We start from the raw sequence: 27,045 nt of genomic DNA on the forward strand, positions 1-27,045 counted from the left end.
AAATATGATCTGGTGATGACTAAAATAATAAGAAATGATAGAATAGTGTACGACAGCCCACTTTGGCCAAGGTACATTTCAATATGGTAATTAATGAAATACATTAAAACAATGTAGCCATGGTGGCAGCTGTGTCACACCAGAACATCTTGTGTGCAGCTGACAAACACATGTACGTCACATGTACGGTCAGTCCCCAGGGGAGATGTCAAAGTGATCTGTGTTGCCAGACATGGTTGTTTAAAATAGATGAAATTAGAACACGAAGTAACATATGAAGCTGTCATCTGATTTCAATGTGACTCCACATGGATTTTCACGGATTTGGGGTTGGACGCTTGACAGGATGAACCCACGCCCCCGTCAGTGCGTGCAGAGGCGGGGTCTGCACCGTGTAAATAGAGCCAGCACGCTGGACCACAGCCTCCTCTCGACCCACCCTGCACCGTCCATGCTCGGACTTTAAGATACTGCAGCTCATATTCCGGCCCGGTGACTGTGCAGACTCGGGGGCAACTGGGAACTCCACTTTCTTCTCTTCTCGGGCGACGTCGATCATTACTCGCAACCATGCGCATAAATAAATCCAAAGTAGCCATTGGATTTATAGTGGCCGGGGTTCTGACGGTGCTTTCTGGAGCCGTTCTTCTGTTCGTGGGACCCGGGGTGATGAAGGACCAAATAATTAAAGTAAGTCACTCCATCACTTCAATACGTTAGAGTCGTGAATATGAGGTCTAGAGTTTATGGGTTCAAATTCTTTTTTTATGAGCCAATTATTCCACATTGTTTGAGGAATATTTCTTTATTACTTAAGCAATCTTTCCGTTATTATTATGAGGTTTTACACATTTCCATCACAGGGCATGCGACACACGTCCCACTCAAATGCCATTCACTGCAGTTCAGTGTGTTTATATAGCTGTGTCCCCGATAGGGCCATATACACAACAAATAGCTAAGACAACCAACCAGTGATTAAGGTGCTAACCCTGGAAAGAGGAGATTGGGGTCTGAGCTGTAAAGGTGTGGGGATGTTTGGGTTTAATGGGGGAGGGGGGGAAAGTCACTTGCTGCAGCAAGTGACTTTCTAATCTCTGACTGCATCATGTATAAGGCCTGTATTTTCGGCCTGTTGCGGATATATTAGTATGTATTGGTCCTTAATTGTATAAAGGGGACTTTAATATGCTAAAGATCAGTCGAGGGGTGCGGTTCGACTTAATGTTTTCGCACTCCTGCGGGCGGATGTGCCCAAGGGTGTGTGTGAAAGTGTGAAAGTGTGTAAGAGTGAGTGTGGGGGTGACTTGGCACGTGTAGTTTTAATTTAGACCCATTACCTGCCATGATAGAATCCTGAGTTCTAATGATGCTATAATGACAGCTTAACTTTTCCACTTTACTTGTTTATATAAATTCTAAGCTATTCTATACTAACGTTGCCATTGAAGAAAATCTAACAAAAAAAAAAATGAATTAGGCTTTGGTGTCAAACAGTGAAGTACATGTAAAGTTTTAAACCACACCTGTTGATGAGACGACTTATTGCTTTTCAAAAAGGTTCCAGTCTTGGAAATGTGCACCATTCACCGGCTGTTCCGTGTCCAGTGTCAGGTGTTGGAAGTCAAATTTAAATAAAATGTTGGAGAGCTTGATTTGAACCCGAGTCTGCCCTATTTGCATTTTTCAGAGTTAAATATATATCCGTTTTTTAATCAGTACACGCATAGCTTTCACTCTTCAGATTTTGCATAAAAAATGGATACATTTATAAAATACAACCATTTGGCCTGTGAGTCTGCACAAGAATATTGAGTTGGTGCTCTATTGATGTCTATGACCTGTTTTCACTTCAGCATGAATAGTCTGCACTTGGTTCTTTCTCTCATCCTCTTTCATCATCATGCGTTGACCCCTTAAATTGGTGTGGTGACCCTTTGGCAGGGCCGGAACTCTGGTTAAAATCAGCTCGAGTATCAATCACCATGTCACATATTAAAAAGACAAACCAATCCAGATTACGATCCTGTTTTTATTTCCTTTCACTATAGGAACTTGTAATGCAGAGTTAACGGGCCGTTAACCAAAACCTATTGCGAAGCTTCCAGTTGTTCCAAATGCAGCGACCAAGCGCTTAACTAAATTGGGAAAGAATGATCATCTCTCCCCTATTTTGGCTTCCCGTCACTCTCTGCCATTTTAAGGCTCTGCATAGTTTGGCTGAGAGTTTGGCTGAGCTTCTAGATCAGTCCTCACCAACCAATAGCCTGAGCGTTTCTGATTAGGCAAGGATCCTGGCACTCTGGAATATATTTATCTTTTCCAGATGGTTGGGAACTAGGACCAGAAATGTCACTGTGTTTTTTAAAATCATCTCTAAAAACTTCCCTTTGCCCAAATGACCTTCACGTTATTATTTTCATCCATTACTTTAGATTTGTATCCTTTTTGTGCTATTTCACTTGTTGTCTATGATTTTAATTATCTTGTGTTATTTTTGTTGCCCTTGAGTTTGACTGCTGTCCTAGTTATTTTTAGTTGTCCTTCTTTTTGAAGCACTTCAAAATAAAGACAGGCCTATCATTATTATATATTAACAGTTGTTGGAAGTAATAAAGTACATTTGCTCAAGGATTCTTCTTGAGTACAATTCTGAGGTAGGCTACTTGTACTCTCCAACAAAGAGGTATCTGTTTTTACCTTTGTTATTTGACAACTCAAATAAATGTTTTAAGATTCAAAAAATAAAACGATTACAAAATAATTTTGATAACATGAGCTGGAACTTGACTCATCTGCTCCCCTGCAGTGTTTACACTAATAAAATATTAGTTATTGTTATTATTTTAATCTATTATGTTTTTGTTGTTGATTAGATTAAATAAAACGAAATATTTCCAATACTTTAATATAACAAGCTTCACTTTGTACGGGACCATCCTGCATTACTGCTACAACTTTTGCATGTTTAGAAAAAAATAATGTGTAGCAGTGTGCTATATTATTTTGCACCTGTTCTTGAGTATAATTTTGAATGCAGGACTTTTACCTGTGATGCATCATTCATACAATTGTTTTGGTATTTTTTCTTCAGCGAGGAATTTGAAAAATTCTTTCACTGTGAGAGAATCGGTGCGTGTGTGTAGAATTAGCGGGCACTACAATTCCCAGAATGCACTGGGGGGGCGTGGTCTGCAGACAATGTAGCTGCATAAATAGGGAGGACAACGGCAGCACGTCAACATGATCGATCAGAGGATAAAGAGCCGCAGGGTCAATAGACTGTGACTTAGAGAAACACAGTTTGATGCTGGTCACTGGCAGTGAGTCCGCTCCGTTCAGACGCTCCTCTCTGCGGACATAAACAAACCGGGACACAGACACTGAGCACAGGCAGCAGACATGCCTCTGAATAGGTCCCAGCTGGCTGTGGGGTTCGCGGTGGCCGGTGTCCTGGCCGTGGTGTTTGGGATAGTCCTCACTTTTGTGGGTCCGCTGGTAATCGACGACCAGATCGTGAAGGTGAGACTGACGCTAACAGACTGACGTGTTTGACTGGGACTCAGGCTAGTCTGTGCTTTGTGTGGACCTTCACCTGAAGTGTCGACTTCAAACAGACACGCATGGAAAAAACACAGCTTCATAAAAAACACTGATAATGATGAGCATTATATAGATATGTATATGATTATATACATTCATGTATAATTCAAGTACAGCTACATTAAAACTTCAATTTATTAATATTATATAGATTTTTCCAATACATTTGATTATTAAATTAAGTAATAATATTTTTTAAACTTTGATGTAATTTAGCTTAAAGTAATATTTTTAAACAATATTTTTGAATGAGTTATTGCATTAAAAAAAGTTTACGTATGGGAAGCATTATATGTATATGTATGTATGTATGTATGTATGTATGTATGTATGTATGTATGTATATATCTTTATATAGGTATATGTATATTTATGTATGTATATGTATATGTCTTTATATAGGCACATATGTGTAGGTACCCTATGTATGTGGGTGTGTGTGTGCGTTTTTTAATACAATGCCTTTTTACAGCAAACATTTTTCACGGGAGCTGCAGAGCACTAATGTCCAGTCCAGTCACGTTTAGTCTGTTAGTTACAGAACACACATGGCATTTTTGGTGCCAACACTCGTCTTTTAGTGGGAATTACGATTTGCTGAATATAAAATGTATTCATGTTTGTCCGTTCATTCACACTGAATTATGTTAGAGCTGAAACGATTAGTCAATTATTATTTATCAGTTGTTTATTTCATTTGTGACATGCCATGTGTTGATCCAGCTTTGTAAACAGGAAGATTCAATGCTTTTCTTTTCCAGATTCTTTGTAGATTAACTGATAAAACACAAAGGATGCAACAGTCCATTCTTTTCATTAACTTTTTTCTTCATCCCTCTCATGTCAGAACACAGTGATCGACCCAAAGAATGATCTGTCCTACACCATGTGGAAGGACATCCCTGTGCCGTTCTTCATGTCGGTCTACTTCTTCAACATCCTCAACCCCAAGGAGATGCTGAAAGGAGAAAAGCCCATGGTGGAGCAGCGAGGACCTTATGTGTACAGGTACACAATTACATAATTAGATTAACGTCTTCCGTGACAGCACCCTGTGTCATCACCCGTGCATGGCTTTTTTGTTCTGTATTGTACCTTCCTATCAGTAAACTTTGTCCTGCAACCTTGAGAGCTGTTGCAAGGTGCATTCGAGTTGCATACTTAACGCAGACTGTAGATAAAAATGGATGAAATGACTGCATCCCAAAAGTGAAGCCAAAGCATTTTGATAGCTCTCTGCTGGTTTCGGTACAAGTTATAATACCGTCCTCCTCCACGCTAGAAGATGGGACATGGATCAAACTAAAAAAATCAAAGTACAACATCAAATAGTTACTTTTGTCAAACATGGTTTAAGTTTAGGTCATTTTTATCACACTGAATTATTTATGTGTTCATTTTTCCATTGAGTTTGGTTTGATGCTTTAAAAATGGGGTGAAACATCATGATTTACAACTGAGACTGTCTCGCGATTGGACCAGTGTTTGTATTGGCCCGACCTTGGAAGTGGAGATTATTGTCCATCTCTATGTATAGTCTATGTACTTAACTAAAAAGAAATTTGGACCATTTGTCTTAACTTTCAATTGTATCCATTAAAACATTGACTGGTTATATGCTCCTGCCTTGGTAAAGCAGAGCTGTAACTTTGCGTCTGGTTGGCTCACTATGGAACACTGTGTTCCCTGCATCCCGTATGTAGGTTAGTCTGAGCACATGCAACTGAACCCTTTTCTAGCCACTTGTGCAAAAGGCGATGTAGCCTAAACATTGTTATGTAACTATACCACATGGGGAAGTGGGGTGGTTTTAGATCCATTCTTAAGCAATACTCAGCATGTCTGCAGCAGCATGTGATAACCTAGATTTTATTGATTTGATTCTTTCGCGTGACAGATGCAAAAATAAAAAAAACAAGTATCTTCCGGTGAAAAAGCGGAAACACGTAGAAAACACAGACAAAGATGTCCAGAGAGTTTGTGGTGATGAGTCTTCACACAACCATGACAAATTATCAATAATCTCCTCTAAAAATTTGGATCCAATGTCACTCCAACAGTCGATAACAGACTTGTCTTCCTTTTAAGACATCATTTGAGTTCCCCAGCTCTAAGAAAAAGTGAATCGGTAAATGGAAGTATTTTGTGGGTCTCTTTTTGTATCCTGGTCCACACCAGGCTCAAATGGTTAGTACTCCCTTCTTATCTGCTCTCTATCTTAGCTATCATCATCCTCTTCATCACTGTATTACAATAGGATTCTTTTACCTTGAACCACGGCTTTTGCTCTCAAGTCTATGCCTGGAATACTGGAGAACAGGCTTGTGGATACATGAATGTTTTTCTTTCCTTTTTCAGAAAACGCTGTCAGAAAGACAACATCACATTTCATCCAAATGGCACAGTGTCGTATAAGGAATACAGAACATACTTCTTCGAGCCTTCCATGTCTGTAGGGAACGAGTCCGACATCGTAACGATACCAAATATGTTGGTGCTGGTAGGACATGATTTCTCATCGTTCCACACACATCTTTCAGTAAACTGACTCACAACCTCTGCAGTTGTCTGCCTTTTCACCCCCAGTCTGTGTTTTTCAGGGTGCAGCGGTGATGATGGAAAATCTACCGTACGCAGTTCGTTTAATGATCAGCGCCACCTTCAAGACTTTCAAGGAAGGACCCTTTATGACCAAGACCGTCGGGGAGCTGATGTGGGGCTATGACAGTGGACTGGTCGATTTCCTTAATAAATATCTACCCGGCATGCTGCCCTCAACTGGAAAGTTTGGCCTTTTTGCCGAAGTGAGTGTTCAAACTGGTAAATTATGCTGACAGGAGTTGAGGTTTATCACCTCCAAGCCTCAGCAGACGACATGAAGACACCTTTGCACCAGCCAATAGTCAATCAATTTAGTTATCTATTGTGATAATTAGGCCTCAAGTAGTCTTGTAGAGCTGTGTCAGTGCTGGAGCGTAGTGTGACCAGCCTTTATCATTCTGCTTTAATGGAAAAATGTGCTCTGGCTGGTTTGTATTTAAACCAATCACAATCATCTTGAGCGGCCCAAGGTCAGGATGCAAAATAGTGTCCATGAGGGAGGGGTTTGGTAAAAGATTTTTACCTAAGGAGGAGATCGTTGTCACTAAAATGACAGTCTTAATAAATGAACGTTTAAAAAATGGCAAATTCTCCACAGAGAAAATACCACAAAAGATAGATGAGGATGCCTTTTCAGCATGTAGGTGTTTTTTGTTGGGCGGAAGTGAAAGGAGAGGAGTGACGTAGACAACCAATGGAAGGCTGACACCAACAGTGTACATCTGGTCAGAGAGGCTATAAGCAGTTTGTTGTTTGAGGCCTTAACTGCTGAGTCCAGTTCGCAGATGTTTGTTATTCTCCACTTGTTTCAGTCAGCATGTGGTGTTCATGTTTCTTCTAGTTCAACAACTCCAACACTGGTCTGTTCACCATCTTCACCGGACAGGACGACATCAGGAATGTTCATAAAGTTGATTCCTGGAATGGCCTGACAGAGGTGAGACGTCAACTCCTTTATCACTCCTGTCTGTGATTTTTAATCCAGGTCCAACTGTCCTGTTTGTAAACGTGTGTAACTCTCAAAACAGTACCAAAAGTTGCATACTCGTATTTTGTGTAAACCACAAGTTCTAGCAGCCTGTCTCTATAGCGGAGCAGAGACAGGCAAAGCCACGGGTAAAGTGCATATAATCCAATTACAAGGCGTCCGAAATGAAACCTCACATTACCTTGAATAAAACTGGGGATTTATCTGGGTTTTAATGTTGTTGGAAATATTTTGGATATGCAAATACACATGTCAACAAAATATCTGCGGCAGAAGGTCGGCTGTTCGATCTCAACTGATTTGAAGTGTCCTTGGGAAAGTTGCTAAAACCCAAATTGCCCCTGACAGCTGTGCCAGCAGTGTTTGTATTATAGAAAAAGTGCTGCGCATAGATGCACTGTATGAATGTGTGTGTGAATGGGTAGATGGCAAAACTATGTATGTATGTATGTATGTATGTATGTATGTATGTATGTATGTATGTATGTATGTATGTATGTATGTATGTATGTATGTATGTATGTATGTATGTATGTATGTCTAGTTGTTTTTAGACATTTTAATGAAGCTCAATATTTTATCTTTAACAGCTGAACTACTGGCAGACCCCGCAGTCTAACATGATCAATGGAACAGCTGGGCAGATGTGGCCTCCCTTCATGACAAAAGAAAGCACTTTGCCATTCTACAGCCCTGACGCCTGCAGGTAAGTGATTCTTGTTTCTGCTGTTTCTCTCGTTGCTCCTTTTGCAAACGTACAAAACGGTTGTCCATGTTTTTGCAGGTCTATGGAGCTTGTTTACCAGCGTCCTGGTGTGATGAAGGGAATCCCTCTTTATCGGTATGTTGCACCCAAGACCCTGTTTGCCAATGGGACAGACTACGCCCCCAACGAAGGTTTCTGCCCCTGTAGACAGTCCGGCCTGCTGAACGTCAGCAGCTGTCGCCACAGTGAGTATTCAGGACGAATACACAACTTGATTTATGTCCACATTTTTGTCAGTAAGTCTTTATCTTCATGTCTGTCGGGACACTGCAGTATCACATCTTGACTCAAGTCTGTTATGTAGATACTGTGAAGTCACACAACTTGTGGTTTCAATTCCCCCTTTGAGAAACATGCGAGTCAGTCATCAGTGTCTGTTTGGAGGCTCAAGCAAACTTTCTCCTGATGGCTGAGGTTTTTCATTTTCATTGGGGTTCAGATTATGAATTGTCCTGTTTCGTCTCCATTCCACAGAATCTCCGGTCTTCATCTCTCATCCTCACTTCTTTAATGCTGATCCTGTGCTCCTGGACTATGTGGACGGCCTCCATCCCAATGAGGAGGAGCATGGCCTCTTCATCGACATTCACCCAGTAAGTACACAGGACGTTGCATCAACTTATATTGATTTCCTGGAGACTTAAAGATTAAAGATTGTTACTTCTTGCCTAACACGAACTTTAACCTAAACCTACCCTAATTAAAACATGTTGTCATCTTAAAATCTCTGTCTGGAGCATCTGAGTTATGTATGAAAGTCCCTCAACGTAGACACTACAATGTACTGTTGGTTGGCCCTTTATCTATAACCTGACCTTGGGTACTGCTGGGAGAGGGAGGGGAGTGGAATCTGTGGAATTTAGACAGGCACTATTCTCCTGTACAGATATGATGTGTAATATACATAATATATAGTGGCATATACAGTAATGTGTGAGGATGGTCAAAAATTCCTCAACATTAATGTCCAGTTTTCTTTCTTTGATTTTGTTTTAGAGACGTGCAACAAAAAACAGAAAATTCTAACTTTCATGACGTGACGACAGGATTGATGTCGTATATTGCATTCATTTTAGTTACATAATAATAATAATAATAATAATAATAATAATAATAATAATAATAATAATAATAATAATAATAATAATTGAGGTACCCAACAATTTACCGGCAACTGAGCATATACAGGTCTATAATATATTGTCCTATAGGCCTTTTTAAGTCTAAAAAGATTAGAAAATGACAGTTGTGACTAATAATTCATTATATTAGAAATCTCTGTTGTTTTTTCCAACTCAACACACTCAAAGACAGACTGATGGAGAAACAGGTAGATCGTTTATTCATCATTGTTTAAGAACATTGGTCTCCTCAGTTAAAAGGATATCTTTGCTTTGTCCCTCTGCTACTGGCAGATTTTTACATGCAACAAGCGCAAGTTAAGTTTATCTTTATCTTGTTGCAATCTTTCACTCCTCGATAAGTCAAACTGATAATCACTCTCCCCGTGTTTGCTGGTTCTTGCTTGCTGCTGGTAGTGTAGGTAAACTGAGAGGAGGAGCTTTGACCCTTGTTCATTTCCTTGGTTTCAAAGTCGCACCCTGCTTAGAAAATGTACTCGATAACAGATTTTATTATCATGCAATAACACAGTAAAAGTGTACTTAAGATAATGTCATTGGTGTTTCAATAATCTATAAGCACTAGGGACTGATAAGTTTGATAACTGACAGCCATGAATCATCTTGTTGTAAACCACTGTAACCTGCGGTGTGATAAGGTAATTGGAAATCCCCATATCCCCATAAATACAGCTGTTTGTAAGGCTCCAATAAAAATCGGCTTGGATAACACCGGTTTTTTTTCCAATCCAGATTTAACGATCACAACATGTTTCCAAACACAGTATTCAGGTGAATCCAGCACGTCTAGACTGATATCAAGTTAATAATTAAGGGAAATCACTTGTGTAACGTGTGTGTATAGCACACTGACACGTGTAAAATAAGTACAATTTGGAACTATTTGAGGAGAATAGCTAGCGTTACTTTTGTTGATTTTTATACACATGTTAATTTGATGCAGATTTGCTGATAATGTACAATCTGTCCTATCCTTTACAATGCATCATAAACGGTACATTTTGCTGCACTGTGCCGCTGGTATCTGTTGCTGACTTCTGGGAACTATTCTGAGGCTCCATGATCTGTCATTGCTGTTTAGCTTTTTGTTTGGTTCTTTAAAAAGGTCCATTAAAGTGAATGCAGTTATTGTGACTCTCTCTAGAGCTTTGTTAGGAAGCACTTAACTGTAGTTTTGCTGATATTTAAGAATTGGGATGTTTTGGTCAGGTTTATCTAGAATTGGTGATTGTTGTGGTGTGGTGGGAAAAGAGATGTTCTGTAGCTGTGAACTTGGTTGTCCAAGAGAAAACGTGTCTGGTAGACTCTCCCTGCATGTAATGGGAACAGTTTCTCTTTTCTGGGTTTGGAATTATTTCTTTTTTATACATTTATTGAGAGGACCTTTCCCCTGACAGAAGGCGGGTTTGTTGCATGTTACCTGAATTCTCTTTGGTAATAAATGCCCAACGAAATTCTGTAGGCTCACTAGAAGGGCGCTCAAAGAGTGCATACCCCCGCCAAGGCAAGCACCCTATCTCACCATGTTAAAGAAAGAGAAAAAGAATGCAATGGATTCTTCCTTTGCTGGAGCCTTCCACCAAATTTCATTGAAGTTGTTTGTGTAGTTTTTTCAGTCCAATTCTCCCATTTAATCTCATTTATATCACATCAACAATTTAAGATTATAAATATATTTTTCAGTACCTTCGGTATTGGGATCAACAGTATTGCCTCCCATTTTCTCGTTCAAAAAATACAAACACTGATGCACTCTATGCCAGATGTAAAGTTAATGCAGAACTTATAACAAACTGCATCAAAAAGTGGATCAGGAGAAGAGACTCTGAACATCTTTGTGTAGTTTGTTTTCACTCATCATCCACCATTTGATTAAAACCCAGAGCTCTGACCTGACCACTTGATGCTTAAGAGCCAATTCTTCAATCCTATTGGGGATACTGAGCATATGACTTGCATTACTTCTATGATTAGCTCATCATGTTAATCTCCGTGTGTGTGTGTGTGTGTGTGTGTGTGTGTGTGTGTGTGTGTGTGTGTGTGTGTGTGTGTGTGTGTGTGTGTGTGTGTGTGTGTGTGTGTGTGTGTGTGTGTGTGTGTGTGTGTGTGTGTGTGTGTGTGTGTGTGTGTGTGTGAATTTCCTGTTGTCTAGAGTATAAGACTTCATCTGCTCTTAAATGCTTATTTAATTAGTCTGATTATCTGCTGTCTGTATCGTCATGTGTCTGTATCTCCTCTCTGGAGTGTCATGTATTAATGTTCACAATGCCGACCGCTGCATGCTCACATTAATGTTATCTCTGTAATCTAGATGAATCATGACTCACTTGTGTTTTTGTTCGCTGTCTCCTAACCTTTTCTATATGGGGCTAGGACAAAAATCACTTAAATTTACAAAAACAACCAAGAGTTACCAAGATCCTGCACGTTCTCAGTGCTTTCTACCCCTGTGTGCACCCATCTCCATATGTTTGTGTATTTTAGAGCAGCTGTGGCTCTGGAGGTAGAGCGGGTCATCCACTAATCACAGGGCTGGCGGGTTAATCCCCTCGTCCTGTCCACGTGTCCGAGGGACCTTTTGACACTGAACATGAGCATGCCCCTGGTGGGATGGCCACAGAAGCTCAATTATGTGTGTTCGTGGGGGAAATCCTGACAGCTTTGCACATCGAACCAATTTATTTCAATTCAAATTAATAATCATATCATGATTTTAATACGTGACTTTGTTATGTGGCTGCTTATTATTATCATCAACACACGAATACAAACTCATCAACCTGTAAAAGTTTGGTACTTAAGTGGTTAAAATGTCCCAGGCCTCTTCTTTAATCATTCTTTGTGGAACCCTAACTGCAGAGAGTGTCGCCTGGTGCTCGGGGACATTTCATTTCCTGCAGACTCAAACTGTTAAGGGTCAATTTCCGGCTCTAACATGTCATGTGTAGTTAAAGGGCCAAATGGCTGAGGAAACATTAGGACTTGAAAGAGCTGCAAGGCAACAGTTATAAAGTGTTGGAGAGGGAAGGTTTGAGATATTGGGTGAATCCAGGTTTGCGAGAGCACACTGCAAGCTAGAGAAAATACACCCTGCACAGTGACTTTAGTTTCCGATTTGAAGCTCTGGAGATGTCTTCATCACAATATGTTCTGCCAGAAACCCACTCAGAAGCACAAGAAGATCCTGAATGCCATGTTATTATGCAACTTCCCCTGTCCTTGCACAAACTCCCTTTGGATGGAAAAACAGTATTTGTTTCTCTAAAATGCTGATTTTTAAATTTCATATTGATTTGTTCCCTAGCTGCCTATTTGAAGTGTTTCCCCTCTTTATCAGTAGAATGACACAGTTCAATTCAGTTTTACTTGTATAGCGCCAAATCAAAACATTATCTCAAGGTAATGATTAAAACAGTGAGTGGGGTTAGTTACATGTTGACTAAAACCAATTGATCAGTGAATTAAACGCAGAACCGAGGATGTCATTAGCAACATCTAGATGAATGCTTGAAAAATTCATAGACTTCAGATAAAATTTCAGAGTAGGGGGGACAGGTGGACGATGTATAATAACTAGATGGACAGGTTTGTGTGATTTCAGGCTTGGATGTATGAGGTTGAGGATGAGATTTTCAAATGAGCTCCAACAACCTTGAGGGTTGATTGGTCAGTCAGATTTAAAGATTGCTGCAACCCCTCCACCTCTGCCTGTGCTTTGAGGAATATGAGTATTAATATGGGTTGGGGGTGTCTCTTCATTTTAACTTGCATATTCATCTTTTTGCAGCCATGGTTTCATTCAAACTGAATTGGATTTGAGTGAACTATTATTCGATAGACCACATTTAACCCTTTATTTATTGGTTCTGATATAGTAGTTGTATGGATTATTATTATTGTAGTACTTCTCTCCTGTTTACTTTTGATTTAATTAATTTAATTAATCAAGTAACCCTTTGTGTTCGGTTGCTGGCACTCACATCAGCAAAGACCCGGATGGCACCCTCTCTCACCCGGATGTCACTGGTTCAACATATGGTTTTCTACTCCAGCTGCAGAATGTTCAGGAGACCCAGATGTCTGAAACCCAAGTAGTCAAAGCATCAAAGAGAAGAGTGATGTGCACGTTGACACCCAATGCCAACTAGTTCTGAAGACTGTCCTTCACTGGGCTTATTTATTTATTTCAACCTGGCATGGCAAAGGTTGACATCTTAGAACCTAATGGCCCCTGTCCCAGTAAGAGAGGACAGCTGTCTCTCTCTCTTCTCTCCCTTCTGTCCCTCTTCTCCGCTGAACCCCAACCTGTCGTTGTAGGTTTCTTCCTGTTAAAGGGAGTTTTTTTTTCTCTCGTCACATTTGCAGAGTGTTTGCTCATTGTGGGAACTGGTGGGTTTCTGTAGAATTTTGTAAGGTCTCAGCCTGACTATATTAAGTGCCTTGAGATGATGAATGTTGTGATTTGGCGCTATACAAAAAGATTTCATTGTTTATGGTGAATTACATAAGAGGGTGTACAGAAGCATGTGTGTACAGAAGCATGACCTAATACTTTATATAAATGGTAAATGGTTTTGTATTTATATAGCGCTTTTCTAGTCTTGATGACCACTCAAAGCGCTTTACAGTACAGTTTTACATTCACCCATTCACACACACATTCATACAGTGCATCTATTAGCAGCACTTTGTTGTTCTATGAGGGGCAATTCAGGGTTCAGCATCTTGCCCAAGGACACTTCGGCATGCAGATGGGGAAGACTGGGGATCGAACTGCCGACCTTCAGGTTGGAGGACGACCGCTCTACCCCTCAGCCACAGCCGCCCAGATATAGATGGGATAGTATATCGGCAATTAAAAAACGGCAATTAAAAAAATAATGAAGCCTAGAACCAGGTATGGACAGGCCTCTGACACAGGAGTCGATCCCTGGACCTCAGGATGCTCTGACTATGTACAAGTATGAATGAACTGCATGACGATGCCTGAACGACCGCACACACAGGCACAGCCTGGACTCATCTCACATTCATCATCACTTACTCTTAAATATAAACTACATATAGATATACCTAAAGAGAGAAACATTCTTTGACAATAACAAGGTTTTCTTCTCCTTTGCTGAACTATCACAAATGTGGCCCATCTCTATAGGCCATCGATTTGGTACCATTTTTTTTCCCGATCAAATCACTTTTTGCAGAATCAATATCCCGCACTTCTCCAGTCACTCTCGACTCTAAACTCAAATTCCCATGATTCTTGATCAAAGTCCCTGTTCAGACCTGGTATTAACATCCATCCTGAGAGATCTGACCAAAGGTTCACCTGTTAACACCCGGCATTAAATGTGTCCAGAATGTTTCTCCTGTGACCACTTGTGATCAGATCTTACTTTCTCTATAGGAAATAGTCACATTCCCCATTTGTATCCGCAAAGACCAAATACAGTGCCTTGCATAAGTATTCACCCCCTTGGACTTTTTCCCATTTTGTACTGTTACAAACTGGAATTCAAATAGACTTAAATAGACTTTTTCCCATTTGATCAACGCAACATGCATAGTACTTTGAAGGTGCAAAATACCTTTTATTGTAACACAAACAATAATGACAATAAAAAAGTTGACATCTGTTGGATGCACAAGTATTCACCCCCCCTGAGTCAATACTTGGTAGAACCCAACTTCGCTGCAATTACAGCTGCAAGTCTTTTGGGGTATGTCTCTACCAGCTTTGCACATCTAGAGATGGAAATGTTTGTCTATTCTTCTTGGCAAAAAGCTGAAGCTCAGTCAGATTGGATGGAGACCGTCTGTGAACAGCAATTTTCAAGTCTTGCCATAGATTCTCAATTGGATTTAGGTCTGGGCTTTGACTGGGCCATTTTAAGACATTAACATGCTTTGATCTAAACCATTCCATTGTAGCTCTGGCTGCATGTTTAGGGTCATTGTCCTGGTGGAAGATGAACCTCCGCCCCAGTCTCAAGTCTTTTGCAGACTGCATCAGATTCTCTTCAAGGATTGCCCTGTATTTGGCTCCATCCATCTTTCCCTCAATTCTGACCAGTTTCCCTGTACCTGTTGAAGAGAAGCATCCCCACAGCATGATGCTACACCACCATGTTTCACTGTTGGGATGGTGTGCTCAGGGTGATGGGCAGTGTTGGGTTTCCGCCACACATAGCGTTTTGCATTGAGGCCAAAAAGTTAAATTTTGGTCTCATCTGACCAGAGCACCTTCTTCCACATGCTGTGTCTACCACATGGCTTGTGGCAACTCAAACGGGATTTCTTATGGTTCACTTTCAACAACGGCTTTCTTTTTGCCACTCTTCCATAAAGGCCAGATTTGTGAAGTACACGACTAATAGTTGTCCTGTGGACAGATTCTCCCTCCTCAGCTGTGGATCTTTGCAGCTCCTCCAGAGTAACCATGGGCCTCTTGGTTGCTTCTCTGATTAATTTTCTCCTTGTCCGGCTTGTCAGTTTGGGTGGACGGCCTTGTCTTGGTAGGTTTGCGGTTGTGCCATATTCTTTCCATTTTCTGATGATGGATTTTATGGTGCTCCGTGAGATGTTCAAAGCTTGGGATATTTCTTTATAACCTAACCCTGCTTCATACTTCTCCACAACTTTATTCCTGACCTGTTTGGTGAGCTCCTTGGTCTTCATGATGCTGTTTGTTCAGTAATGATCTCTAACAAACTCTGAGGCCTTCACAGAACAGATGTATTTATACCTGGGATTAAATTGCAGAAAGGTGGACCCTATTTACTAATTATGTGACTTGCAAATGTGACTTGTGAAGGCAATTGATCGCACCAGATCTTTGTTAGGGGTTTCACAATAAAGGGGGTGAATACATATGCACTCAACACTTTTCAGAGTTTTATTTGTAAATCATTTTGAAATCCATGTAATATTTCCCCCCACTTCCAAATGATGGACTATTTTGTGTTGGTCAATTACATAAAATCCCAATGAAATAAATTTGAATCTGTGGTTATACCATGACAAAATGTAGAAAAGTCCAAGGGGGGTGAATACTTATGCAAGGCACTGTATGTTGTTTTTACGCAGTCTGAGTTTACAGATGTGTCCGATTTCACGGAATGTTTGTCAGGCTGTCAATGTGAGAATCGGAAATTACATTTGGTTAATTGTGAAACTGTAGATAGATTCAGATTCACATTCAACTTTATTGTCATTGCACAGAGTACAAATACTTAAACAACGAAATGCAGTTTAGCATCTAACCAGAAGTGCAAAAAAAAGCAGAAAAAGTGCAGAGTATGTGCATATGAAAAGTGGAATATGTAAATAAATAAGATATTACAGTAAGAAATAGATATGGAATATGAACAGTATAGATACAAGACTAGCCGCAATAGAGGTAGGTAGTGTAGATATGATAAGTGTATATAAAGTGCAGGTGTAAGTATAAGTGGTGGTAGTAAGTGAGATAAAAATGAGAAATTAAGTGAATGAGGTAGTAGTAATATTGTATACAGAGTAAGTTAAAAGGTATGGTATAATATAATTACGATGAATACACTATGAGGAAGAAGTATATAAGTAGATATAAATATGAATATACAATAGGTGGGATAATACAGTAGTAAAAAGAAGTAAAAGGAAGTACAGTCACTGGAGGAGGTGTGTGTGGGGGGGGGATCACCGTGGTGCAGAGTTCAGCAGGGTGAAATCTTACTTTCTCTATAGGAAATAGTCACATTCCCCATTTGTATCCGCAAAGACCAAATATGTTGTTTTTACGCAGTCTGAGTTTACAGATGTGTCCGATTTCACGGAATGTTTGTCAGGCTGTCAATGTGAGAATCGGAAATTACATTTGGTTAATTGTGAAACTGTAGCAGGTCAGAGGACAGCAGATGGGTAGGTAGTCCTTCACATGTGGAGCAGGATGCATTTTGTAGTGGTCGGATCTCAGGGCACGATCAGGACGCATTTGGGTGAGTTCGGGACCTGAACTTAGAGCAGAGCACCTGTGACCGGATCACTCAGGACGAATCTAAATACCAGGTCTGAACACCTCTCTGCTGCAATCTATGATTTGAATATGCTCTCTAAATCCTGATGTCAATCTGAAAAGAACATAGGAGGATGACTTTGGTATGGGATTGTCTGATTGTCTGATGATGAATAGAAACCCTCATTCATTCCTCTACTTGTGCGAGTCACTGCACGATGCACAAGATCCTCCACAAAGCTCATTACAGAAATGCTAGATTTTCCCTGAAATGAGTGATGCTCGCACACTATCGCCTGCCAATCATATCCACGAGTTGTGGTCCTGGCCCAGGCGAATGAACAACTGATCAGGAATATTAAAAACATATTTTGACACTACCATAGTTCCTAAACCCTGACATTTACAACAGAGGACAAACTTTTCATAGCAATGCACCTGCACCACACTGTTAGCCAGACGCATTATTCATCTCAAATGAAAAAGACGTCAGGATCGACCTTGCTTGTGCATAGGAGGAAGTTGTTATGGGTAGGTTGTGCGTAAAAAGCCTTTTGATGCAGCTTGGCACCCCAATTACAGCCGGCTGGATTCCTTCCTGTCCCTTCCATCAAAAGAAGGCCTTGAGAAGAATTGCTCGTACATGAAGATTTCCTGCTTTTGTTTACTCTGTGTGGTTACATGGGAACATTCTTTTTAGACTGGCCCAGAGATTTAATCATCCCAATTCTCTAGTGGAGCTGATATTTTCACTAATTAAAGAAGTTCACACTGAAGAATTTGTATTCCCTATATGAGATTTTGTCTTTGTTTTTTTTTTCTTCCCAGCAAACCGGTGTCCCTCTCAATGTGTCCATCCGCCTGCAGCTCAACCTCTACATGAAGAAAGTGTCAGGAATTACGTAAGGAACCTATTCCCTAAACTATTGTCACACCATTATCATTTGTCATGTATTGTGTTGGGATCTTTTCATCCTTCAATATAAAGGGCTCTTGGTATATTTCCTGCTTTTCTTACCACTCGCTGTGTAACCTTGGCGTTTGAAGTCTGGTGTTCTTGTCCTTGTAGAGAAACTGGCAAGATTTCTGAGGTGGTGATGCCCATGATCTGGTTTGAGGAGGTGAGTTGTTACATGTCTTTATTATACGCAGGAAAGTGTTCCTGCTTCCCTGATGTCATTGTTATCCTCATCATTGTCTCTGTTATGTGAGATCTTAGTGTCCGTCTCCTTTGCTTTGATTCCATTTTAAAGAGTTCCGGGATACTAGACACTTAACACAATAATCTAAAGAAACGTTATTAAGACTTTTATTTAGAACATGACAATATTGATCTTTCACCTCTGTTACATAGTCAAATAAAATGGCCATTATCAAATAATGCTTACAAACAGTAGATATTTGTTATTAAATCACTCAGTGGTCATTTCCTTAAGGCTTATATAACCAACAACAAGAGGAAAATGTGCATGTGTTATGTTATTAAAAAATATATTTTTGCTGTATTACCGTAAATAAGGAAGAGTGAATCCAGAGACTTGTTGAGCAGTGTAAATCAAACACTCATACAATACAAGATCTCTATTAAGCATAAAGACACCTTAGATATGTTCATGATTGCTGAGGTGAATAGTATTAACTTGTGAAATCATTGAAATAATCACTATTAGACAGTTATTTCAGAACTATTTAGATAAAAGCAGTAATACTGCAGTGTGGAAATACTTCATTACTCTATTAATAGCATCAAAATACAATATCTAAAGCTTATATTGGTAATAATTTTTTCCCCATCATATGATGTCATACAATAAGTGACATCATAAAGACATCACTATTAAGTCAGCAAATGATGTCATGAAGTGTAGTTATGAATTTACTTACTCAACCAATAAGATTGGAGATATGATTATTTAGTTTAACCAATCATTTGTCACCAGGCATCAGTGGCAACATAATGACGTCATGATGAAATGGCATCATTACAATATAAAAAAGTTAGCACTGACTGATTGGGTAAATACACTGTGTCTCCAATGCTTGTCATTAACATTGAAATTGTGTTTATATTAGGCTTTTACATTCTAAGAACTGAACATTTGATATTGAAGAAAAAGTTAAAGTCAGTTTGTCTCATTGCATTGTCAAGGCTCAATGATTCTCTGCTCTGGAAACTGAAATACTGAAACAATCCCTCCTTCCTTTATTTTTGCCCTTTCCCCCTCAGAGTGGATATATAGACGGGCCTATCCTCAACACGTTCCACACAAACCTGGTCATTCTTCCTGCTGTGATGGAGTACATGCAGTACGGCTTCATAGCGCTCGGCCTGGCAACGATAATAATCGCCGCTCTGGTGCATCATAAGAAGCGGGTAAAGCTGCCACTCAGCATGTACTGACATGTTTTTAACTGCATGCAGCATGTTGCACAGTTGTGCATGTTTCCCCACAAACCAATGGAACTGAAGATGCACTGATACTGACTGAAAATAGTTGAAAAAGATTGACACTTTATACATTAAGGGTCTCTTTGGCAAAATGAAATGTGATGATCAAATGTGACGGCATACAATCCCAAAAACTGTGCTGTGCTGCAAAGTTGTCGTAAACATTTCAAAAGTGCTTCTCAAAGAAAGGCAGATTAAAAACACCAACATCCTTTTTAAAAAGATGGCACAGAAAACGGTAAAAGCCGTTTAATAACAGTGAGTTCTGAGAGATTATTTAAAAACGATGCTTCAAATGTAGTGTTATTTTCGCAGGTAATATTTTCCGTCACCCTTTGTCTTCAGCCTCAACCTAACAAGCTCAGGGCAGCTCGAAGCCAAACCATGCAGGGCCTTGAATTTTACAACACACCGGCAGCCGGTGATGGAAAGAGATATGATCATACTTTGATTAAAAGTCTGGTGGCTGCATTTTGATCAGCGTAAAGCAGAGTAAATATGTTTTGGTTAAGGCCAGTGAACACTACATTACAATCATCTAGACCAGAGGTAATAAAAGCATGAGTCACCCTTTGGAGGTAATCAAAAGAAATAGAAGATCTAATTCTAGATATTTTTCTTAGGTGGACAAGTGACGCTATGATTTAAAATAATCGTTTCTTTACCCCATTCTAGGGTAAAGAAAAAAACAATCCGTACAATTCAGATGAAACACACTAGTGAAAACATCACTAGGATTATTTTATATTCAATTTCTATCAATAGATCCCTTTCACCTAAAGCTTACACACTGGACCTTTTTTAAGCTGAACAAAAATGGCTGCCATCCAAACCTTTTAACCGCAGCAAGGCAGTAATGCAGAGGAGGTAACTGAGCTGTTTCATCTGGTTTTCAGGACCCGGACAGCTGAGTATCATCTATTTAGCCATGTCCACACAAAGACAGAAATATGTGCTGCTGGTCAGCTTCATAAAGATGCACACACGGTTATTTTTTTAATCTCAGCTATTGGTAGTGCTCCTGCTTCTCAAACCACATATCCCTGGCCAGGGGACCTTTGTTTGACTGTTAAATAAAGGAAACAAATTAGAAATTCAAGTACAAAAAGATTTTCAGTTATAGTGGAATTTGACTGATGAGTGTCGTGTCCCTGACAAGTGACATAAGAATAGACTGAAACTGCGACTTGTGGGTTTAAATGAGTTTTTTGCAACAAACTAACCAGATCAGAATAATTGCAATATTAATAGAAAAGCTGTATCATCAGTTAATGCAGAGTCACTGCGGGCCTCCTTATCAGGTCAAACACATGGCGTCAGGGTGAGGCTGGTCTGGGGTCAGGTTGTTGTAAGTGAGTCCCGTAAAAGTCTGATCTCAATCAGAGCTGAGCCTCTGAACTCTCACGTATACATTAAGCTGTCAAAACATCTACTCCTCTGTACGCAGCTGTGTACACAGGAACTCAGATTGTCTGAGTTGTAATATATTTAAAACTCTTGCAATTGAGTTTAATGTGTAAAGAGGAATTTTTTTTATAAAAACATTTTAATACGAGCAGGAATTACAAAATGTCAATTGATTTATGTTATATATTTTATATTATATAATATATATATATGTGCGTGTGTGTGTCTCCCACACGAGCCAATCCCTTAAATATATATGTTTTTGTTTTAAGCCGAATATATGCACAATATATTACATATTACATTTGAAAATATGTAGTCTATGTCCTTCATAAACTACAATGTGTGTTTTTTCTGCAAAAAGTAAATTGATAGGGCTGTTGTTTTATATGTCTGCAAAGTTACTGTATAGCCAGTTTTTTGTTTTGTTTCCTCACATTGATTTATGCATGACAAAGACTTGCAGGGATGAATTGTTACTCTCATAAAAAACAGAAAATCTCAGTGTGCAGACAGTCTCTCCTTTTCCTAGCTTTAGCAAACAGATGTGAGAGCAGCGTCAGTCTTCTCATCTCCCTCACAACAAAAATTGAACCAAAATGTCAAACAATTCCTTCAAACCAATCGAAAGTTCTGCCAGGGACAAAAAAGCGAACAGCTCCCAGCATGTCAGTTATGAAACACATTACACTTGATGTTTTATAATAATGCCATAAACAAACCTGTGTGTGTGTGTGTGTGTGTGTGTGTGTGTGTGTGTGTGTGTGTGTGTGTGTGTGTGTGTGTGTGTGTGTGTGTGTGTGTGTGTGTGTGTGTGTGTGTGTGTGTGTGTGTGTGTGTGTGTGTGTGTGTGTGTGTGTGTGTGTGTGTACATTACACTTGATGTTTTATAATAATGCCATAAACCAACCAGTTGAGGTTAATGAGTACATAAGTATCTCCTTCAGTTCACGCAGTGTTTTTATGGTCTGTTATATCAGCAGCAGTAAGTAAGTACAGTCAGGTGAAGAGGTTTCAGTGACGTGGTTTAGTTCTGAAAGTGTGAACGTTTTTGATGTTGTGTGTTTGCAGAGGTCTGATAGAAATGCTACAATGATCTCCACAGTTTTGGAGAACCCCGGGGTTTGTAAAATGTTTCCAAACACTTCCAATCTACGAGATCCAAATCACCTTGCCAAATTCTGATCTGTGTGATTTCGTATTGTGGTTGTCAACTTGATTTTTCAAAATGGACCTGATTCAAAAACTTTTCCTTTTGAGATTTATCGGTGCAGCTATATTTACTTAACTTCTTCTACATTGAAGGAACTGGTGTTAACTTGCGATTCAGATGCCACATAAAACGGCGATTTTTTACTTTGTCACATTTCCTGTTTTCATTTAGTTCATGATAAAAAAAAAAAGATGGTGCATCCGTTATTAGTTCGAATGAGGGTTTTGTTTGAAGGTAAACATGCTGTTGAGTTCACCAAAAATTACTTGGCAACGATCATTTATTTGTTCAAGTAGTTTTAATTGTTTAAGAATCTCAAATTTCAATATTGAACTAAATATAATGTTTGGACAATTCAAGTGTCAGCTCAGGATTTGTTTTTTATGGCTTAAACGATCAATTGATTGATCGTTTCATCAACCAGGCAATAAGTGCAGTTACATTTTAATCTCATGTGAGGGCAGGCTTGCTGCATGTGTGACTGTCAAATCCTTGATTTCTTGATCATCATCCTTCAATATTAATTTTAAGCATATTCTCTGTAAGATGTTTTTTTAATTCATTATTGATGCTTTTCTTATATTTCCTATTTTTAATCGCGTATGATCATGTGAACAAGACCCACTAATGAACTAATAGCACGTCCTCATAATTAACTGCATGGTCCAATGGATTACCACAGGAAATGACTCCCTGCATGAATCCTTATATCCCAAAACCTGATGCTGCCAAGCACCTTGAATCATACCAGTTGCTGATCATCTTTGTATCGTTCTGATCGGCTGATGTGTAAAGAGGTTTGATCGTTTTTTTTTAGGCCTCCGACAAAAAGCCAGTAAAAGGCTCACATGGCCATGAAACACTGGAGAAATATAACATAAATAACTAAGGTAGGTAAACACACAAAGACATACAGATGTATTCATTGCTTCTCTTTTCATTTGTGCTTAAGCTTTGGACACGACCAAAGGCAAGTTAGATTTGCTTAATATACAGAAATAAATACATTTGATATGCACATGTGTTGAGGGGCTCCCAGTGACAAGACTTCGGTCTTGGCCCAACTGTCATGAAGATGTGGGTGATTCATTTTTAAGATTTTATAAACTTCATATATTTTTATTTAATACTATTTTAAATGGTTAATGACTTTACAACTCATGGCATTACTTTATGAATTATACCAGCGTAAACCAGTTTTAACATTTACCTGTGGAGTATGCGAACTTCTCCACATAGTGTTAAGCTCCATATGCAGAAATTAGAATGAGAATACAAGCGAGCAGTATGCTTTAAATCAAACTACATTTTTTGCATTTTTTCCATTTTGTCACTTGGCCTGAGGTTGTAAAACTTTTGTATAGTTTTGTTCATCGTCTAATACTACACTTGTACCTGCAGTTGATTGGCATCTTAGGGCATCTTATTAGGGCCATGATTTCGAGAATAAAGTTGCAATTGAGAGTAAAGTTGTGAAATCACATGAAAAAGTCATAGATTTATGGGAATCAAGTCATAATTTTACAAAAATTGTGAAACAACACAAAAACATTTTTAAGGAGAAGCATGCGTTTGCCAGAGTTTCATTCCCTTTAGATCCAAAACCAATCTCATCTTGAAACTATGAAACTCCTTTAGCCAGATGTGACCAAATTTTCTCCTCCACATAAGAGGTCATTTCTTTCCTTTCTTCAGAATACAAACCGTCTTGTACAATCTTTTCTAACTCAATTCAAGATGAAGTATAACATTATTTGTGAAATCTATTTCAGTACAACTTCACATTCTTCATTATACACAGGCAACAGATCTCCTGGTACTCTCCTTGTAAGGTGACATGCAACCCAAAGTTTATTCTTGTAAAATTAAGACCTTTTTCCCAAAATATTAGGAGAACAACTTAACCTTGATCTCATCATAATAATTCTCGAAATCTTGGAATGTTTTTCTTCAACATGGCCCTGAATGTTGAATACACTTTGGGTACAACCACACAGTGATAATGAAACCAGTTAAACAAGTATGTAAGTTGTGTGTCTTAAACACAAAGAGAACAAAAAAGAAGTGTACTGAACTTCACCACTGCTGTTTAAAATAATGTCAGTCAACAATTTAATAAATGTATAATTGTTGACTGACATTATTTTTACAGCTGGCTATTGAAAATATTCTTTAATAATGATATTTCTACTTTTTAAATTCTTAGATTGGATGCTTGTATTTAACCTTGACAACTCAATGAATTTAGTTGTTTGGATATTCTGTTGTTGCTCATTCAGTTTGTACATTCTTTCCCTGACGTTCCTTGAACACAGCAGCTTCTCTTTGTCACCACACTGTCTGTCCATGTGTAAACGTGCTGTGTGTCTCATGAAAATAGATACTGTCCTGTATTGGTGGTTGTGAGGGAACACGCTGCAAACTGCAAACTCATGTCGGATGTTTCATCTTGTCCAATTTGAAATGAAGCTGCTCTGATTTGTTTTCCAAAGTTTGAAAGTCAAGTGTTCAGGTGCAGTTTGGCTTGATGGGTTTTTTTTGTCTCCTGAACACATCATAACATCCTCTTTCTTCTGGCCCTGACACAGAGAAATAAACGTGAAGGTGGCACCACACCAGATGCAACAACAACCACTTCAGGCGAAGAGAAAGACCCTCTACTACAAGATGAAATGGACTGACATACAGGCACACACACACACATAAACAAGCGCACAAACACACACAGATGATGTTGTGGACTTGCTGAAGGCCAACATCATTCCAGATGTTGAGTTGAAACGCTGCCACAAGGTGCTCTACTCAGTATATTCTAATGAGACGTGCACAAGTGAACTTGTGCCGTGTTTTTCCTGCACTGTAAAGTTGATGAAACTCTCAGCCAAAGACCCCTGTTCTGTTTTTCTATGCATTTGTGTTGAGGCTGTTGGGGTTGAGACTGTCCGTCTGTTCAGGCAGAGTGAGTTGAGACACTTCTGTCTCTGAACAAAACACTTTTTTCTACAAAGTACTAACCAAACAAACTCTTTATTTCCAGTGAAATGTGACAGATGTGAACATGCTCAGGCTCTGCTTGGGGTCCGATGATCATCAGTGTTGATCTGAAAATGTCATCATCATCACTTCATCAGGAGCAATAGTAGACAGTTACTGTGGTGGCTGTTATTTGACCTCTTTATTTTAAAGAAATGGTTCTGTAGTAACAACCAGGGAACTAATGACCAGCAAGTGTGTATCACACACTCTAACAATCAGTGAGTTAAGCAGAGCACTTTTTGTATCCTACTGTCTTCTGTAAAGATGTGAATGTTTCTTCTTGAAACTGATGTGAATGACTCCATCATAAATAAATCAGGTAATAAATGTGCCTTTGTTTGAAAATCGAATCATTTCTGTGTGTGATGGTGTCTCCTAGTGGCAGAACTGATGTTCCAGCAGTTACCAGGACCAAAACATATTTTTTGATATCGGACAATATTAATAATAATAGTGATTCTTTTAATAAAGAAGTATTTCTATAAAAATATGTTTTAAGCAATGATTTAAAAACAGGTAAAGTGCAGTCACGTCTCAGGGCCTTGATGTCTTGGAACATAGGATGTTAGTATCTCTGTAATATAACTGGGGGCCAGACTGTGCTGGGCTTTAAAAACTATAATCTTGAAATCAACCCTAAATTTAATTTGGCCATCAATGAAGGAAGCCAAGAGTTGGAGAGATATGAACCCTGTATGCTTGGTGTTGGTAAAAATGCGAGCAGCAGCATTCTGCACTATTGCTGAAGCAGAGACACTGAGGATTGACTGCTACGCGTAAAATAGTGCAGAACAGAACAAATCCAGCTGGATGACGGTTCGGTTAATCTGCTTTCAGTTTGAGCATCCACCCAGAATCAGCAGTGAAAAGTGTCTTTCTGATTCATGGTGAAAACGTCCAGATCTAATTTGCACACGTCACCTAAATGAAACAGAATCCTTGCTCACTGTTGAGCCAAAGTGCATCAGGCTTGATTCAATGTTCCTTTGCTGAAATTTGTGGTGAGGCCGCAGGAAATGTTTTCTTCCAATGACTCTTGTTGAAGGTCATAATAGTTCAGATGTGGCTGCACAGTAGAACAGTGCGCCGCCATCACTGCTGCTAAGTGAAGGTCTTTTGCAGTCATACAAGGGGTTGGATTTGCTTTTCTACCAAACATACGCAGTCTCTTGAAGTTTTCTTGACTTTAAGGAACTCAGTTTGACCTCCACTGTTCCTGGTCACTGCCATTTCTTAATTACATTAGAAAGTGAGGCCTGCTGGAAATACTTTCTTCTTAAAGCCTTCTCCTGCTTCATGGGCATTAGTTATATTTATCATTTTGAGAGAGCTACAGGCAGATGTTTAGGCAAGCCCATGGCTTCTGATTGTTTGGAGGAGGTTTGAGAAGTCAGAATATAAAAAGAAACATGGTTTTCCATCATGTTTCCATCACTTGGCCTTTCTTAACAATGACTGTGAACAAGCCAAGGAAGTTTCACAAGATCAGAGAATTTGGTGAAAGCCATTTGAGAGCTAAAATATCTTCAAGTTACTTTTTTAACCTAAAATAGTTCAAAACAATAGCAATACAAAAATCTTGCTTAAAATGTTGAGGAGAATGTTTCATCTTCACCTTTAACTCCTCCTCCATCCGAGGAGAAGGACCACATCATCATTACTTGATTATTGAACATGTGTTGCACCTTTTACAAATTTGTGTCACTGCGGTTATCTGCAAAATATTTGCAGGCAAATAAAGTAAGTCGGTTGGTAGTTAGTGTGAAGGTCTTTAGAAAGCATCCTTCAAGCCTTCTTCTGTGTAGAATACACAAGTTAAAACAAGATTACAAAACATACAAGCA

General features: G+C 39.2%; 1 protein-coding gene across 4 annotated transcripts; it reads left to right on the top strand.

The window, feature by feature from the left end:
* The first annotated feature begins 433 nt into the window (after positions 1-433).
* Positions 434-25,532, top strand: scarb1 (scavenger receptor class B, member 1). 4 transcript variants are annotated; one of them, XM_035141321.2, is made up of 14 exons: positions 434-690; positions 4,451-4,611; positions 5,962-6,103; positions 6,204-6,407; positions 7,046-7,141; positions 7,783-7,898; positions 7,977-8,143; positions 8,433-8,551; positions 17,925-17,998; positions 18,166-18,217; positions 19,324-19,470; positions 22,024-22,074; positions 22,983-23,055; positions 24,754-25,532. In XM_035141321.2, exons 1-13 carry the CDS (start codon positions 571-573, stop codon positions 23,052-23,054), a joined length of 1,521 nt encoding a protein of 506 aa, XP_034997212.1. In that variant the 5' UTR covers positions 434-570; the 3' UTR covers position 23,055; positions 24,754-25,532. The 4 variants fall into 4 exon arrangements, with proteins under 4 accessions (XP_034997212.1, XP_034997211.1, XP_034997215.1 ...); XM_035141320.2 differs by lacking the exon at positions 434-690 and adding an exon at positions 3,165-3,522; XM_035141324.1 differs by lacking the exons at positions 434-690; positions 22,024-22,074 and adding an exon at positions 3,166-3,522.
* The last annotated feature ends 1,513 nt before the right edge of the window (positions 25,533-27,045 follow it).

Source organism: Hippoglossus stenolepis, chromosome 18 (genome assembly GCF_022539355.2).
Source record: "Hippoglossus stenolepis isolate QCI-W04-F060 chromosome 18, HSTE1.2, whole genome shotgun sequence".
Lineage (NCBI taxonomy): Eukaryota > Metazoa > Chordata > Actinopteri > Pleuronectiformes > Pleuronectidae > Hippoglossus > Hippoglossus stenolepis.

Coding starts and splice junctions, on each gene's coding strand:
- scarb1 (XM_035141321.2), top strand. CDS start 571: ATGCGCATAAATAAATCCAAAGTAGCCATTGGATTTATAGTGGCCGGG. Junction 4,612..5,961: donor CGAGGACCTTATGTGTACAG/GTACACAATTAC, acceptor TTCCTTTTTCAG/AAAACGCTGTCAGAAAGACA. Junction 6,104..6,203: donor TACCAAATATGTTGGTGCTG/GTAGGACATGAT, acceptor TGTGTTTTTCAG/GGTGCAGCGGTGATGATGGA.